We start from the raw sequence: 18768 nt of genomic DNA on the forward strand, positions 1-18768 counted from the left end.
AAATAATTTTGACTCTTGAAGTGGCCCAAAAATATATAACTTTGTGCTACTACAAATAATCTATTATTTTTGTGTTTAAAACAACACAGAACAGCAATTATAAAACAGCTGCTGAAATGCAGTCAAACCAGCATTGTGCCTGTTGTTAAAACAAACATTTCAAGATCTCTGAGAGTTTTTCTCTTAAGAACTACTCCAGTGCATAGATTTATAAACAAAACTCAGCATATTGCATAATGGCACCTGTTAAAGCAAAAAGTAGAGAAAATAGTATTCAAGAAAGGGGTTAAATATCTAGCCTCAAGCCTTGCAAGAGAACAACATTTTATGCTTATCAGAAGGACTTGATGATGCAATCATCAATTGTAAATTGAAATTCTCATAGTTGCATGAAAGATAGCATGATTATAAAGGAAGTTGTAAAAAAACCACCAGAGGGTCAGAAAAGGTGTCCTTGTTAACATTTCTTTCAATGAATGAACTCCAAAAACTGGTCTTGAGTACAGAGAATGAAGTGCCAAGGCTGTAGATATGCTCTACCATCGATGCTGCATATGGACCCACAACTGCAGCTGTAAGCCAACAAATGGATGCATGTAGCCTGGTGAAACTTTTAAGTATCTCACAAGCAGGCTGTACTAGGAAAGATTTTTGAATGGATGGTAAACTCACCAGTTTGCTGGATTATTTTAAATTTTTTCCCCATTAGAAGTCTAAGAAACATGAAGACAGTGAAGTGAGAAAACCGAATGGATAACTATCAATTTTACAATAGAGAAGCAAAACAGCAGCTCAGAGTCATTATTTTCTACAACGAAAGAGACTGATTGCCATTTCCTCCCCACTGAAGCTCCTTATTTAGAGGAAGTGCAATTCATAAGCATGTCCTACCCCACAAAAGTTAAAGATTTTAAACCCCACTGTATTCTTTGCATAGAAAGATAAGTGGAAAAAGGCATGAAATAAGTTGTTTTAATAAATGAGCTATAGTCCCATAAACAAAACTGTCTTGAGCTGATGAGGCAAACATCTTTTGCCTTCCGACTAATAATGTGCATCATGGATGGTCATGTATTGGAGAATGCTTAATTAGCAAGGGCCCAGGTGACAAGCAGAAATAAAGATTGCCTGATTACACCAATTACTTCCAATCTCATGTAAATTAGAAATATATTTATTGTATGATGAGAGGTGTGAATAAAAGAACCCCTGGTTCTATCCACCTATTTTGTTTCAAGAATCCAATCTCCTCTATAGTTTTCATTAGTCCATTTGCCCTAGGCCCTGCACATGATTCACATTCTGTAGAAAATTCGGACCTTCAATCTCAAGGCCCTTCCTTCTCCTATCATCAGGCATGGACCCTTTTTTGTACAGCCATCAGAGAGCAGCAATTTAAGCCAAATTCCAGGGTAAAGAGACAATGGCTTGCTCTTTAGGCCTCGAAAGGCTTAAAGGGAGTGGTACATTCCATATGCAAGCACGGGCATATCAGCATATAGTGAGCTCAAGCCACAGTACTGCTTGTTTACAAGAAAATGCCAAGGCATACATTGCACTACCAACACCATACTTTTTTCCCCTCAACTTCTTATTTCTCAAAAACTGCAAGCACCTGCTAAAGCTGCCATTTCCACGGCATTGGCTAGAATCAAGCACACAACTTCTTAGTCTCCCACTCCAAGACAATCCTAACCACCAAACCAATTGCACTTTCGAGCTCAAGAGCTGCCTAGCAGACACTTGCTTGGTCCTGATTCAGAAAAAAACCATCTTTTTTAGGCAACAGAGATCCTTTCCTTTTAGGAAATTCTGGCCATCCGTCTTTAGCAAGCCTCTGGGTACCGTACGTACAGCTGGGGCTGGGCAGGGGCAGACAGAAGCCTCTCGCTGCCCGCTGTGAGGGCCGGGCCCGTGCGCAGTGCGGGCAGCGCCGCCGAGCCGAGCCCGCCCCGCCGCGGCCCGCCCGCCCCCGCGCATGCGCACCGCGTCTGCGTGCGCCGAGCGCAGTTCCGGGTCACGGCGGCCATGGAGGCCGGGCAGGGACCCGGCCCCGGCGGCGACGCGGCCCAGGTAACTGCGCTGGATCGGCGGCGCTGCCGCGGGGAAACCTGGGGGGGCTGGGGGCGGCGGGGCGGAGGGCGAGGCGGCGGGCTCGGGGCAGGGAAAGGGGATTCCTGTCAGCAGCTCGGCCGTCCCTGCCCTGAGCTCCACGCGGGGCCGGTGCCCTTGAGGCCTCTCGGGGGCCGGGCGGGGGTCCTGGCGGGAGGTGAGGAGGTGTTCGTGTCTGACCGTGAGCCACCGAGGTGCTCTGCTACCAGTGGCATCCTGGCCTGAATCAAGAATAGCGTGGCCTGCAGGACCAGGGAAGTCACCGTGCCGCTGTACTCGGCACTGGTGAGGCCACACCTCAGGTATTGCGTTCAGATTTGGGCCACTCAGCTCAGGAGGGCACTGAAGTGCTGGAGCGTGTCCAGAGGACGGCAACTCGTGATGGGTCTGGAGTTCAAGTCTTAAGAGCAGTGGCTGTAGGAGCTGGGGTTGTTTATCCTGGAGAAAAGGAGGCTCAGGGCGGCCTTATCACTGTCTTATCTCCAACTGGCTGAAGGAGGTTGTAACCAGTTGGGGATCGACCTCTTCCCCCAGGCAACCAGCGACAGGACAAGACAGCTGCACCAGGGGAGATTTAGATTAGACATTAGATGGAATTTCTTCACAGGAAGGGTCATTAGATATTGGAATGGACTGCTCAGGGAGGTTCTGGAGTCACCGTCCCTAGTGGTGATTAAGGAAAGACTGGACATGGCACTTGGTGTGGTGGTGTTCAGTCCTAGATGACCTCAGAAGTCATTTCCAACCCACCTGATTCGGTGATTCTCTGTTCCCCGGTGGCCTTCCCACAGCTGTGACCAGCAGTGTGCCCAGTGTCATGGCTCTCAGGGGGGACAGGGTCAGCACCCCCGCACAAACCTCGCTCACGCTGGGGAAACAGCTGGTCAGCTCTGAATTACATCCCTGTGAACCAACAACACGCCCTGTGGTCTTTGAAACCCTAAGAAATACTTCAAAAAGGCACTTAATGATCTGTCAGGTGTCAGCTGTTTGGGAGGCTGGTTGGAGGGACCAAAGCAGGCTTTTATAAAGTAAAGGACTGAGCTGAGTTGGGATCTGACTATGCATAAAGTATTTCCTGCTCTCTCATGTAATTTTTAGAAGGACTGGATTTTTTAAAATTATATATTTCATGTGACATTGATGGACAAAAAGCACTGGTTTCTTAACTGGGTGAAAGTATAGAAGCTACAAGGTGTGAAAGTTAGACATTAAGTTTTTTGATTGGACAAAACAATCTGGGGGCATTTTTCATTCTTTTCTAATTTATTTGGCTAATGGAAGAGGGAAGTACCAAAGCCTTATGTTCCAACGGAGGAAGAAAGAAGACTGCTCAAGGAATGTGCTGAGGAGAGTTTTCGCTACAGAGGTGAGCTCACTTTGCTGGCAAGCTTGGTTGCTTTCCTTCCACCCTTAGCTTTTGCTGTTGCCTGAGGCATTACAGAGGCCCTGGGTCAATAGAGCACAACAGAGCAATAAGGAGCTTCATGTGTACTAGAACTGTGCAAATGCTGATCCATGTGGTATTTACTGAGAGTTTGCAGCAGTTTTGTAAAAGGTGCAACATAATTTCCAAGTTGCATGCCTTATAACAAGATATCTTCATATTTGAAATTTATGTGGTTATTAAAAGTCTGAAAATAGATTTAATTGCTGAGTCTCGTTTATATTACTGGATTTTTTTGTGTTATTTCTGCATTTTTATTTTCAATTTTTATTGTTATCTTTAACATGCAAGAGTAAAATAGTTTAACTTATAACCATTAGTTTTCATCTCTATAGAGACTTGTAAAGAGAACAATATACAAGTAGTCACTCTGTTCAGTTTTTGGAGAAAATTGCTGTGTGAGCATGGTTTCTGTAACCCTAAGGTTCAAGGCATGCTTGATTTTTGTACACCTGGTCTTGAGGTTTGAAAAGGCCTTCTGTGTGATTGTTACCTGCTGTTTTATCACACACTAGTAGGTTACTGATGCTGATAGGTGGCTTGGCAAAAACCAGGACAGATGAAGAATTTAGCAGCTGATTTGCTAATTTTAGCACACTGGGGCTCTAATTTCTCGTGGAAGCCAGTACTTTCAGGGACAGTTCCTAAGGCATTGTGATTTTGAATTAATGATTCAAAGTTCTGTTTTGTCTTTCTCCATTGGTTTGGCATCTCCTCATCCACTTTTACACAAATACTTGGAAGTCTTCAGCATATTTGTTAAAATGTACATTTTCTGTATAATTGTATAAGTGAAGGAGGCAGGTCCATTAGTGGTACAATGATGGTTGTGGTTTATTGATAATCTCTCTTTCGGAACACAAAGAGGAGAGAGAGTTGTTTGTTCCTGAGCTGTTGTGCTGCTTGGCAATGTAGCTCATTGCCCTGTGCATCTTTATCTAGTCACTGAAGAAACAGCATGTAGGCATTGCTTGAAAGCCCTAAGTTAGTTTCTTGAGTCACTTTTCTTTAGGGAGCTACAACAGTAACAGATTTTTTTTGAGGGGTTGTGTACTGTGCTGTTACCTGGCTGGGAGAGCCTAAAGTCCATCACTGTTTTCTAGGTCTCCTGTCTTTGTTTCCCTGTTGTGCATGCACATACCAGACTGTTGTATTCACTGTATTACATACATACTGCTTGAACTCCCCTTTGCAAGAGGGTGCTTGTGTGACTGCCCTGAAATCCTCACTTTTTACTCTGTCAGCTTTTGTTTTTCACTGAGGTTACTATAAATTTGTGTGTTTTCAGTTTGTTTATTCAAATTTCAAGCTGTAGCAAATTTTACTCATTCTTACAAACTGTTTTGTCATAGTTTCTCTTGACAGCTCATGCCACTAGTCATTTCACAATTCAGTTTAGTATGTGCTTTACTGGAGTTACTAGTATGTAATCACATAATCCAATAAGTTTTTACACTCTTAAAAATTCTAACTAAAATCACGTTAACAAAATCAAATTATACCGATAAAGCTTTTTCCCCATCAAATACTTCTGACTTGGGTGCATTATATTACCATCCTTATGTGCTGTTGATATATCAGCCTTCCATTATTTTCCCTAGATTTATTTTGTTCCTGGAGTAGAAAAAGTATTCTTTGCCTATTAGATGGTTTCTGATTTATTGAATAATTCATGTTGATTTTTAAGTATGAATCCAATTTTCATTTAGCTTCTTTTTTTTACTTTTATTTTTAGTTACCATTTCAGGTCACTTATATGCTCAGTGTTTTGATATCTGGAATGTTTCTGTTAGGTCTAGAAATAATTTCAAACTTCTAAGGATTGGACTGAAATCTTCTGTAATAATTTTTGAGCGTATTTTTCTTTACACACCCTCTCTCCCCTTGTTTTGTTGGGAGGGTGTTATTTGCTTTTGTTTTGTTGTTGTTGTTGACTTTGTTTGCTTTTGTTTTTCTTTTACAATTTAGTTGCAAATCTGTGCTGTCATTTTATATCGCAGAAAATCTAGAACAGTAAATTTTTGAAAATCTAGGTCTGGAATCTGTAAAAGCATCAGATTTTTAACATCTAATAGGTTGGGAGGTTTTATTCTCTATTTTGAAGTTTTGCTGTAATCCTGTTTTGAACTAAAGAGGCAGTATTTCTTCTTAAAGTGACATCCAGTTGCTTTTACCTTGAGACAAATGCTGGTTGGAGTCCTTACCTGGTTTAGACCTGTCAGAATTTTTGAGGGAATTCGATGTTAATTTGCAAACTATTCTTTAGTACTTTGCTCTCCAGAAATACAATTTGTCTTCAAATATGAACTTAATTAACAAATTGTGTGCATCAAAACACTTCAGCCATCTCGTGCTGTTGCAAAAATTTCTTTCCTAGAAGTCATTGAGCCTTTTTGTAACCTCTACATTTTCAGACTTGTATGAAATTAAACTTCTCTATGGCATATCTAAATCTTTAAATAACTTTAGCCTTCTGTTATGTTTGTTACTTCATTGTCCCTGTATCTTGTGCAGTGGTGGTGCTCTTCATGAATAGCTGCACAGTGATCTTCCCAATAAAATAATTATTATTGCTTGAAAGAAGCATTCATTTTGATTTTTGTGATCTCTAAATGCTTCTTGCCACATAAAGTCTTTCAATATAATAAAAATTGACATGGACTGTTAGGCTGGTTGTGGTAGGCAGTGATGGTCTTCCAGAATGTTCTTTTCTCTGCATTTCTGACCCTAAGCCCAGGTTGTATAGTTTGGTCTGTAAGCTATGGGAAAAGCTGCCCTGTTTCTACATTTGCTGGTGAATCAAACATTACCTAATTTTAATCACTCTTATTTATAGCTCTGTAGGAGTCAAACTTTTTCCAAAATTCTTATGTTAAAACATCAAGAGTTTAGATTATCAAGTTTTTAGAAGCACTGGCCTCTATATAACTTCCTCCTGCTGTGCAGAACTGTGGATGCCTCTCTAGCCCAAAGTTCTGCACCTTGATGCTGTAGCAGCTGCAGCGAGACCTGGAGTCTTGTCTGGAGAGCTTTATTCCATCCAACAGTGGCTTTTGTATTTTAGCAAGCATGAAGTATAATGCAGGCAGGATGACTCATTAACTCATACAACATAATTTGTAGTAGGTCTTAAAAAGTGGAATTGACAATGTTTGATAATTTATATACAGTTTGTTAATTATATATATATATATATATATCCTTACACAAATGAGCTTTGGAAGGCATAGCAACTCTCATTTTATTGCATTTTGTTAAATGTGATTGAAAATATTGAAAATTGTATTTTAAGCAGCTTTTTTTCTTCTTCACAGCTTTCCCTTTGGCTGCAGTGAGCATGCTTGGTACTAGTTTCTTAATTAGAAAAGGTAAAGTATAAAAATACTTCAGTTTCATTCCAGTTTGCTCATTTGATATCTCTTTCTGCTGTTAGGAAAGTTATTATGATAATATAATGTCCAATCTACTTGCAAATAAAAGATGCAGCTCAGACTCTGCAGCTACATGATCTGCAGTTCCTCAACATAAAGAAGGAGCTGAACTTAAAATCAAGTTCATATGTGTTTTATGTTGTGTGAGAAGTGCAGTATCTCGCTGCTTATGAAGCAGTATGTTCTTAGTGTGTTAATAACCCTGTAGTTAAATATGATTAAAGAGGTAATTCCTAGAATTTTAAATTATATGGGGAATTCAGATATTAGGGTTTTATTTTAAATTTTCTTTAATGTGAAGTGTAAAGGAGTAACCTGCTTCTACAAACATAACTACAGTTGAGTTTTTTCAAGTTAATTCTTGAGATCTGATTACACATATCTTATGTAATATCATATATCTTAATATCTGATTTCATCCTCATTTTCAGGTGTTCTAAGAGATACCTCCAGATTTGGCTCTTTTATTAAAGTTGCATGTAAGTAAAAGCTACATAAAAATTCAGCCTGTATTTGTGCTGTATGTTCTGGACTCTGCTGTGCAGATGTAATTCCCCTGGGTCTGGCTGGCTAATTCACTGTGGCTCAAGTTGGCAGGGACCCATAAGGAGCAGAGTCCGAGCTCCCTGCTCCTGACAGAACAACCTCAAACCACACCGTGTGACTGAGAGTGTTTGCCAGATGCTCCTCAAACCCTGCCAGGCTTGGTGCTGTGTTTGCTTCCCTGGGGAGCCTGCTCCAGTGCCTGACAGCCCTCCCAGTGAAGAGCCTTTTCCTAATGCCCAGTGTGACCACTGCTTTTAAACTAAAAGGAGAGATTTAGATGAGATGTTAGAAAGAAATCCTTTACGAGGGTGGTGAGGCACTGGACAGGTTGCCCAGAGTAGTTGTGGATGCCTCATTCCTGGAAGTGTTCAAGGGCAGGTTGGATGAGCCCTGAACAACCAGGTTTAGTGGGGGGCATCCCTGCTCATGCCACAGGGGAACTAGATGATCTTTAAGGTCCCTTTGCAACCCAAGCCATTTTATGAGTCAGTGATTTATTCACTGTCTGAATTTGTACTGCACATTTTGCACAACTTTTCTTTATAAGGTTTGTATAAAATTGCTTGATAAATGCAACATAATCATTTAAGATAAAAATGCTGTAAATAGACACTGTGCAACCTTACTTTAAATTACACTGCCAGAACACAGCCACCCCTCCCTTCCGAATTTGAAAGTCTTTATTCATGGATCTCACGTGTCCCATTCAGGCTAGTTTAATTACTTTTTTTTTCCTGGACATTATGTATATACAATTGTAGGAAAAAAGCAATTTCATGTGAATGATTTTTTGATAAAGTATAAGCAAAAATAAATTATTAACTTAATAAATTAGTCTTTTCAATGTAATACAGGACAGTAAAACAGGAAGTTGCCATCTTGCCAATCTGGCAGATACAGCCAGTTTACTTCAGTGGGAAGAGGGTAAACCCTATGATTGTGGTCAAGGAAGTGTTGTTAAAGCAGATAAATGAATGTGAGACTAGGGCTCCAGTTGTTTATGCTAAATTCTGGTAACTTTCTTTGAACACCAAACAATGGTATAACACAAATATTTCTAATAAATAATACAACAGCTATTTCCCCAATCACTGCTATGCATAAGAGCCACATTCTTCTTATTTAATACAAGTAATTTATTGAAATCAGGGGGTAAAATAAGGTGCAGCTGGGCTGGCCAGGATGTTCTGCCTGTAGGAATTACTGTACTTTTGTCAGTAGTTTTCTAGGTACTCTCAACAATTTTCTGAAACATGTAGTTAGCCATGGCTGATTTACTACATTGGCAGCATTCCCTTCAACACAGCAGAGAGCTCTTGGTCCTCTCTGTCTTTGACAAAGAAGGGGAAGATTCCAATGCCTCTGTGTCCTTCATGGTAGTCTGCAGTGGGACCTGGCCATATCTAATCAGCTTCTCAAAGATCTTGTCACAGTGAATGTAGAAGCAAAGAACAACACCTAATTTACTGTGCTAACTTGAAAAATGTGGATCATCTGGCTCTTAGTTCTGTAATAAAATAAATCAAATACTTTGGCCAATAATTACTTTGAGTGAAACATCTTCCAGAGAGATACTTCCCCTTTTCTTTACTAGAAGGCCTCAAGAAAAATACTTTCTCTTTGTAATTAATGCAAAAGAGTAATCAGCTTTTCTGGTTTTATTTTGCTAAATGTTTAGTTTGAATTATTCTTAGACTTGTAATTTTTCTCTTTGCACGTATTTATTGTAAATGAAGTGTTTGGGTTTTTGTAACCCGCTAAACAGTGCAACCCTTACATTCCCTATTTGTAAACATCACTCAGTTGTGGCTGTTCTTCTCTGTTCCCTTGGAAAAGGACTTCTAGCCTTCTCTTGAAAATAAGACATTAGAACAGGAATCAAAGTTTCAGTATCAGCACAGCAGGCTAGGGTAAAATCCCCTTTATATTGGTTCCCAGGCAATGTAACCTACAGATGAGAATTGCAGAGGATTAACGTTCCTGATAATTAACTCTTTCCTGACTTAAAGATAATCAAGACTCTTAGTCTTTATATTTAGGAAATACTCATTGCACATGAAAGGAGGGACTAGTCTTTTTCTCCTACAAAGTTGACAAGAAAACTGTTAATTCCCATGGAATCCTTCGTACACCATTGACCCACTCATAAAACTTGAAGAAGCCAGTTGATGGAAATCATAAGTTTTAAGCCCAGAAAGGGCTATCTTGGTAATTTATTCTTACGTTCTTTGCAGCAGGTGGAGGTAGGTCATGCACTAAATTGAAACCATTTGCTTAGTCATTACAAGGGTTCAGCTAATTCAGTTGTTTGCCCCCTGGCAGTCAAATAACAGAATCCTTTACAGAAAATAAGCCTACTGCTAAGTTGGTTTAGACCTCTCTTCATACTGGTAAAGCCTTTTCAGGATCTGACTGTTCTGATGGATTAAATTAGCAGAATGTACTGCCTGTATTTATTTCTGATTGGTTTGTCATCTTTGATAGTTAATTGTGATTTCTGGATCTTGGGAAAAAACAATGCAATTTAATTTTTTTGCCACATTTCATTCACCAAGTACTAGCTGAAATCATCTGTTGCTCACACCATGTCTAAATCATTGCTTTATGTCTCTGTTCAGCTGTTCCATTTGGTTTTGTACCCTTTGTCTCCAGAAGAAGGAGAGATGATTAATGCATGTTTTTGGTTTAGATCTAAACTGGTTTTCTTTCTTTTATTCAAGATACTATATTATTTATTTGAAATTATTGTTTTAAAAAACAATGTTGGATATTATAGTGCAGCATATAAACCCATCTTTTTTTCTTTTTAAAAAGTTGCTGGAATGTGTGGATACCTGGCTGGAAAGATATCCTACTTGCCAATCTGTAGCGAGAAATTTAAGAAACTGAAGGATTCCCCAATAGGAGATGTTCTGCGACAAGCTCAGAGGCATAGTTCACCTAAGTAAGAGTTTAAGTATCTTTTAAATTCAAAACATATTCTGAATAGGGTGTTTTAAACACTAACAGATCAATACTACTATTGCAGCTTTCCAACACCTTCAGAGCTGCACCTTCCCTCATTCCCCATTACCTCAAATCTACCACTTTCAGAAATCTGTATTTGTATCAGTTGGCAAGCTATAAAATACATATTTTGAACTCTTTACATACAACTGATGACTTTGAATAGTGGAAAAATAAACCGTTTACTTAGCAAACTGTGTTTCTTGTAAAATTGAGAGTGTTTCCCATGGAATTTGCTTAGAGAAGTGTGATAGCACAAGTTGTCTCCTTAATTTAAAAGTAAACTAAATTAACTGAAATAAAATAGTGTTACATTCTGGAATTTTTTCCCATAGTTTAGTTTGATTGAAGTAGGAAAAGGGTGGAAATGATTTCAGTGTTTATCAAAGGAAAGAGCTTAGTAAACAATATCAGTGCAGGAAGAAGCATGGTGGTCAAACTTACTGCTGTTTGTTTAAATCCTTTACATCTGTAACACCATTATGCTGTACATATGAGAAACTCATCAGGTTCTTAAAACTATTTCCTGTTTTCTTCCAGAATGTTTTCTACTTCAACTGGTTTTTAATTGCAAGCTGCTTTCAGAATATGTCACTTAAACCCTTGATTCAAAACTGGGAGGATAGTGTTTGGATAGTGAGTAGTAGTCCTCCTGTGTATGTGCTGAGATTTGTTAAATGTTTATAAAGGATTTGCTTAAATTCTTAAATACACTATAAATTCAGATTTATGACAGTTTTAATTTTGTCTGCAAGATTTACCTTTATTCTGAAATGTTTATGGTTTTATGACATCACACAATTTCAGGCATTACCACTTCATACACTGACTGCATAGAATCAGCTCACCTCCCTCCAGTTTCTAATATGAAATTGTCATGCTCATTAATTGTGTTTACATGAGAACTTGTTTAAGTGCCATCACCTGCCACACCAATAAATTCCTTCTGTTAATGGCCCATTTGTATCTGTAAAGTTTTATTTCCTAAGTGATAAATTCCTTTTCCTTGGTTGAATAAATAATTTAAATTCATTTCAATTGCATTATTATCCATACAGGCTAACCCTTTTAACCCTTGCAACAGAAATCATTACATTTTCCTGAGCATTGTATGTCTACTAATTAATGTATTTTGGTAATTTGATTTCTCAAAATATAATATGAGTTAAAAACTTGTAGGGACCTAAAAGATTAGGTAGTTTTTTAAAGCTGTGTTTGCATGTATTTTAAAAGCATAATTGAGGCAATAAAGTGGGTTTGTTCTGTATGTTTATTATGAGAATTAAATGAAGACTAATTGCAAATGTTTATCATAGGAAACTAAAAGTACAGCTGAGCAGAAATTAAAAGTAAAAAATTAATAAATACTCTAGAGATGTTCTAGTGGCATTCTAGTGGTGGCATTCCTGGTAGAGGGACATGTTGTATAGTGGCTTGCAAGGCCATTCTAAGAATATAGTGAACACTTGAAAATATCTGGCACCAATTTCCAGAGTATTCTTTATATGATATCATCTTTCTCTCTCAAGAGAAAATTCATTAATATTTTTGCAGAATTCAGCAACTTGATTAATTTTCATAATTTAATTTTCTTAAGATATCTGTTTGTTTTCCTTCTGTTCTTCAGTCCTGATCAGTTACAGCACCTTCTAATGATGAAGGGTTTTAAATATCAAATTCTTCCTAAAAGGCTTTTAAAATTCACTGTAGTGTATACTACCACTAGTTACGTGGGCACACCGTGTACTATTTGTGTCTGATGTGGGGTGTTTTTGTCTGAAGATTCCTTGGGAAAAAGGATTGTAACTTCAGTTATTGTAAAGTTCAATATGTTTTGTCTCTTTTCTCTCCTCTTCTGGAGGTATGAGCTAAGATTCTGTGGGGAAAGAAAGAGAGAAAATTTTGCAGTGTAAAGAAAATACCCAAAACATCCCAAAATTTTTTTTAAGATGATGATTCAGTTGGAAACTAAACTATTTAAAATGAAAGAACATTTTCTTGAATTGCAAGTATTGTTATAGTTCCATTTTTAACTTCAGTATTTTTGTATTTAATATTTAGTTCTATTCTTTTCCAGTCGTTCCAGTCGTAAATCTGAATTTTCAGACGTACCTTCTCAGTCATTCACTGAGTCATCTTCTCCAAGTGCTGGATTCCCACCTTCTTCCAGCTATTTAGATGATTACAGCTCAACAGATAGAGCCCTCTCAAGTTATGAGCCTGTTCCATTCAGTGCTTCTTTGAATGAATCTTCACCTACAGGAATTACTGACTACTCTGTTCAAGGTGAGCCTTAGTACTTGGAGACTTTCTTTTAGATACTGCTCTTACTAAACTATGCATTCTCACCCTATGCAAATACACATGGCAAATATAGTGGTTTTGAGTGAAAGAGCTGTGGAAGAATTATAATTGTTTTCACACAGAAGATGAATATAAATTTTATTTTTGTGTTATAACTGTAAACTAGATTCAGGGTTTTCTAGCTGAAAATTGCTTTAATTGCAAATAAAGATCCTGAATTAATTTACAAAGTGACATCTGTTGTGGAACTAAACTTGCAAAAAACTCAGCCTGACTGAAAGCTCTCTTTGACTGAAGGAAAGGGGAATATGCCATCCCTTCCCTGTACTGAATACACCACAGCCTTCCCACTGCCTGCTGGCCCTTCCAAGGTGATTGTTGCAGTTCCACCCTCTGTGGGGCTGTCACTGATAGTGCTGTAACTCCGTGACATTAAACTTCTAAAAATGTTTCTCAATGTGAAAAAACATTTTTGTCTCCTGGGAACTGAATGGATATTGTGTTCTATCCACTAGCAGTCTGGTTTTCTCACAGAGAACTAAAATGGTTTTCAAGTACAATACAGCTGTTTCCCTCCTTCCAGTGTGAACTGTCCTCAGCTATTGCAGGGAAAACACAGGATTCTGAATTCAGGTATCTCTGGTACACAAAGGAGGAAGATACTGTCAAATTCAGGGTTTAGTACTTTGAATTAGTTTGGATTTCTTCAACTTACTTATGAAAAATGTTTTATTTCACTAAAAAAGCCCTTTCGTGCAACTTGGTTATAATTATATGAAAATATCAGATATAAACGCGTCAAGAAAATTGTTATTGCATTTCATCACAAATATCAATAGTTGGTAAAACCTTTATTATATAACAAAGATTCTGCAATATAAATACAGATAAAAGGATCAAATGTTTATCAGGCATCATATGATGCATATTGTCCTAATTCTTTGAAGGCAAAATTTAAAGCCTTAATGCAAACCCTTGAGCTTTACTTAGATTTCTCTTCTGAAATTATATATATCTCAAATGTACAATAAATGTAAATTTTAGGTAAAGTGACCAGAGCTCTTTTATCCATCAACTACCACGTGGTTGTTAGAATTTCTTATGGTAAAATGAAGAAAAATAATTAACAGCCAGTGTTTCAAAGAAGTTTGGCAAAATTAAAAGGATAAAAGGAATGGATTACTTGAAGACCATATACATTCACTGTTGTATTTGGAATTGCAGCTGTCATGCTCCTATTAATTCGGGATTGAGCAATAATTAACTGGTGTTCTAGAAGCTACATTTTGGTGTGTTATGTCATATTTAGTATTTTTCTGTTTGTTTTGTGTCCAGAACCTGCTCCAGTTCCAGAAGAAAGTCGTAAAAAAAAAGGCATCACATACGAGGAGTTGAGGAATAAACACAGACAGACATACGAGGTAATGCAACCACCAAAGGCAGAAACTCCAAGCAAGTTTTCACAGGAAAAACCAGCTAAGGAAGGTAAAACACCAATTTACAGAAATACTTGTGAAATTAATATATTTGCCATAATGTTAAAAATGGTTGCAAATACAAAGCTGAATTCTGCATACTTTTTAAGCAATGTATATTTAGTGTATCTGCAGATATCTGATGTGTGATAGATACAGTCTGTAGTTTCCTGTTGCAGATTAATTATTTTTTCGAAAATTTTGGTCGCCCCATAGAAAATTGTAATTCATTTTCTCTAGCCATATTGCTTGGTGCCAGACTGAAAAGCTCATAAGTTTTGCTTCATTGAGTATATTGAGCAACCTCTTTCAACAAAGAATTCTCTGAGCTCAGAGCTATACCAAAGAGCTATGGGAGAGGGGCTTGTGTTTTAGATAGCATTGTTCTCTCAAAATAGAGCACATGGCCGATGGTTTGAAGGGGAGGGTATTTATTTTTATGAATAGTTTCATGTGGAATTAGGGAATTTCTATAGAGGCATTGTTTGTAAAGGTTCATTTTCTACATTAAAACCCAGAGGAAGGAAATGGTGTTTGGCAGCAATATTGAGATTTGTTTTCACAGTGAAAAAGAAAACTCTGCAGAGCAAAATAAGAATGCAATGTCCTGAAGAGCAAGATGCCAGACAACTTTTTGACTCAATCAATTTTTTGAAAAGGAGACACAGAAGCAATTCATATTCAATTACTCGCTCTAGAACTTTTAAAATTTAATGTGGCATCTGTAAAAACAATTGTAGCTGGAGGAAAGGTTTACCATTTAATATGCTGAGGGACTAGTCAGTCACCTCAAATTGTTTGGGTTTGTGTGCACTGCCCAGTCTTGTCAGCCATGTTGCAACAAGACTTCTAGGAACAGCTGTTGTCTCCTATTGGGCATAATGGGTGGTAGTAAGTATAGAAGAGTGTATTAAAACAAAACCTTCTGAAGCAGTAACACCAAGCTCTGGAATAGTGTTGCTTAAGAGTGTCAGTCTCTTTGATGCTTGTGAATTACTTTCTGCAGGTCATCTATCTTTGGACAGATCTGCAGTCTTGAAAGAAAAATTATAAACCATTTTTGTATAATGATTTTTAACTGTTTTTTCAAGGATAAAAGGCTTTCTCTTATCATGTGACTGTGCCAAATGAGACATGAAAAAGTTATTGAAGCTGTGGTTTCAGATTGCTTTTCAATTCCATTGGCTGACACTTTGTGGATTTACACAATGTTTCTTTCTCAAGATACTTCTCCACAAGTAGAAAGCCTAGAAATGTCACTTGTGAGCCATAGAAAGAAATGTTAAGCAGCATTCTGAAAACCTTGCCATATTCCATGGCAGATGTGGCTGTGAAATGAGAACGTATATTTCTTACTTTATTTTTAGTTACTTGAGGTATGTAAAAGACCTCTATAAAATGTTGATCAAATATTGCATTCTTTCTTTTATATTTCTGGGTTCTGTGTTTGAAGGCTGTACTTGAGCTTTGAGAAGAAAACTGAGCAGTGTGTGAGATTTGTTAATAGACTTTTTAAAGTATCTCTTCACATTTTTAGGGAAAAGGAGGAAGGAGGGCATACAAAAATTCAGGAGTGGTTTGCACGTGCAAGTACATTTAAATCTGCAGTTCAGGGATTACACTGATATTGTGGACTAAGATCTGATTTAGCTTCTTGTGTCAAACTGGGCATGTTACTTGCTGTGTGCTTGTTGAGTCACTGCCCCTTGGTTCGTTCTCTTATCTCTGAGTCCCTAGCAAATAGAACCTTCCTTGCAAGGGCAGAAGGGAAGCTAACCCATGTCTGAACCAGCTTTAAGCAAGCCCCAACTTCCATCTGCCAGTGCCTTCTCCCTTCCCTGCAGCGGCACAAATACGTGCGTCTGCATAGTGATCGAGGCTGGCCCAGTTTCCAGGCAATGAGTGCAGCCTGTTCAGCTGCCGTGGGTAATAGAAATGGAAATCAAATCCTGCTTTGGGAGAGCTTCTCATTGTGTCTCACTGCAATATCAGTCACTCCAGAGAGATGTGTCAGGGCATTATGCTCAGTTTGCTGGTAGCTCACAGAGACAAGGACCAGGTGTTTTGCTCCATTCCACTTGTTCTGCTGCATAGTTAGTAACAATCAGCTTAATTATTAACTTGCAAGTGGATTTATAAAGGGGTGCCTGACTACTGTCAGCATTCCTACTGGATCAAATGGAGCCATTCTTAACCTTTTCAGTGATGGCAGTCAATTCCAGAGGACTCTGCAGCTCATTCTCAAGAGAGCCCATTTTCACTTTCTGGTCGGTGTTCAGTTACAGTGGCACTCTGAGCAAAGCCGTTAGACCACTGCCCCGGGTTTTTTCCTCTCTGACTCAATCCTGTGCTAAAGGAAGCTGCCAAATAATAATGGCTGAGTAGTTTCCTAGTCGGGATTACTGATTTCTGTTTGTTTGTCTTTGAGTGTGTTTTTAACTATCCCGAATACATCCAACTGTGCATGTAACCAGATTATGTGGCCTCATTATTTATTGTAACATTCCTTGCCTGTTTCCTCCAATTGTCTTTTTTTCATTCTCGTGTTACATTTGTTTTAAAGCAATTACAAATTCTGTAGAGCAGGAATTAGCACAGTAGGCCTCCTGATTGAATATTGATTCATTAAGGTAAAGTGATTAGCAAACTCTTCTCCCCATTTATTCAAAAGTAGCTTTAATTACGTGTCTGTGGTGCTGTGACTGACTCTCTCCCCACACACCACTTCAGGTGACAGTGCACTTCATTATACTTTTTGGCACTGTATATGATAAACTTCAGCAGTTAAACTGTCACGTGACTACTTTTGTTTTTTCTTTTTTCTTTAGTTAAAGTAAATAAATATGGAGATACCTGGGATGAGTAAGAGTCAAATGAAGAACTGAAGAAAATTACCTCCTGTCAGCTAACTTGAACTTCATCTAGATTAGTCATGAGTATCAGCACCTTTGGTGTGCTCTGCCAGACACAACTATTAATAAATGAGGAAAAAATCCTGACTTCTCAAAAAATTTAAAAATTGTATTTATGCTGAATTTTTTTTTAATTTTGCATAAATGAAAAACAAGGCTACTGTTAGGTGTCATGACTGTAAACCATTTGTGCTGTTGTTTAAGAATGAGAAAGGTAACTGGTAATATGAACATATGGCATAAGGTAAAATACATGTAAATAAATGCAATCCTATGTATTGAGAAGGGAACAAATCAGAATCTTCTCAAATTTTCAAGACTTGCATTAAAAGTTACCTGTAGAACTCAACCTCTCACCTTGTTTTGTGTGCAAGTGATATGCTGGGAACTTGAAATTGTCCTCATACTTGGTTTGTAATGTGAGGAATACTGCTAAAGTGTTGAGAGGAAAAGGGCTGAAGAGCTGAGCCAGACACTGAAATAACCATAACTTTTTCAAAAGTGTTTCATGGTGCCAACTCTATTTTTAGGCTGATACTCTGCTTGCCCACAACAGGTTTCTACAGACAGTCGTTTCTGAAGAAAATAATTGAATGAAACTGCACATATTGAAAATAACTACATTTAAGTGCAGAAGGCTAAACATGACAAACTTTGGTAAAACCTTGAATGATATATTGACTGTTAATGTTAGGCTCTGTATATTTGACCTTATTTCTCAATTTTTCCAAGTCATGACAAAACCACCATGTTTATGGAGAAGAGATCCCAATCAATGGAATATTTTGTTATTATCAACTGTAAGAGAAGAGCTACATTGGCAAAACTGAAGAGTTTTTCCTGGTGTTTGCATCACCTGCTCTGTCTCTGAACATGTTGCCTTCACTTAGGGATTTTCATCTTCTCACCTGTGCAGTTTCATCTCCCAGCATTGTGTTTATTTGGGGGTTTGGGCTGTAAGGGAGCAAAAACCATGATGAAGTTGATAGCATAAAAGCCTTCCTGAAATCTGTGTTGGAGCTGAAAAACAACACGCCTACCAAGCTGAAAATTCTCAAAGACCTTATTGATTTAGTGGACTTGCAGCAAATGGCACAAATGAGGAGGAAGAAGTGGGAAGAGGAGGATGCTTAAAGAGCCAAATACTACTTAAAATAAACCAGGAAGATTGCTCTCAGAAAAGCTCATCTTCTAAAAAAATCAATGCACTAATTGGATAATCTTTTAGTTGTATCAGAAATTTACCTTGTAGAGTGCTTCTCATGGCTGTTAGGAGTGAACTCTGAAAATACACAGTCTGCCAGAATTGTATTGCTGTGGTTTTCAGTGTGCTATTCCAAAGCTGATTAGCTTTATCATGAAAATATTCACAGTTTCTTAGTTGTCAGTTATGCAATAGGAGGCAGACTATTGAGATGATAATAATAGAGCAGATTCCTGTGATGGTGCCTTCCTGCAAAGTGTCTTGCCTCACATTCATATTTTTGGGTGGACAAGCACAGTATTTTATATAAATTGTATCAGAATTTTTCTTC

General features: G+C 38.1%; 1 protein-coding gene across 1 annotated transcript; it reads left to right on the top strand.

The window, feature by feature from the left end:
• The first annotated feature begins 2006 nt into the window (after nucleotides 1–2006).
• Nucleotides 2007–17582, top strand: OCIAD1 (OCIA domain containing 1). Its single transcript, XM_054295609.1, has 8 exons — nucleotides 2007–2073; nucleotides 3397–3481; nucleotides 6874–6927; nucleotides 7422–7469; nucleotides 10351–10480; nucleotides 12620–12828; nucleotides 14182–14331; nucleotides 17150–17582. Exons 1-8 carry the CDS (start codon nucleotides 2029–2031, stop codon nucleotides 17185–17187), a joined length of 759 nt encoding a protein of 252 aa, XP_054151584.1. The 5' UTR covers nucleotides 2007–2028; the 3' UTR covers nucleotides 17188–17582.
• The last annotated feature ends 1186 nt before the right edge of the window (nucleotides 17583–18768 follow it).

The sequence above is a fragment of the Melozone crissalis genome, unplaced genomic scaffold (genome assembly GCF_028551555.1).
Source record: "Melozone crissalis strain CALT ecotype California unplaced genomic scaffold, PUWL_Pcris_2 ptg000006l_1, whole genome shotgun sequence".
Classification (NCBI taxonomy): domain Eukaryota; kingdom Metazoa; phylum Chordata; class Aves; order Passeriformes; family Passerellidae; genus Melozone; species Melozone crissalis.

Bases quoted from the DNA above. Each gene is read 5' to 3' on its own strand.
- OCIAD1 (XM_054295609.1), top strand. From the start codon at position 2,029: ATGGAGGCCGGGCAGGGACCCGGCCCCGGCGGCGACGCGGCCCAG. The intron at 3,482-6,873 runs GTGAGCTCACTT...TCTTCTTCACAG, and splicing joins GGAGAGTTTTCGCTACAGAG to CTTTCCCTTTGGCTGCAGTG. The intron at 14,332-17,149 runs GTAAAACACCAA...TTTTTTCTTTAG, and splicing joins GGAAAAACCAGCTAAGGAAG to TTAAAGTAAATAAATATGGA.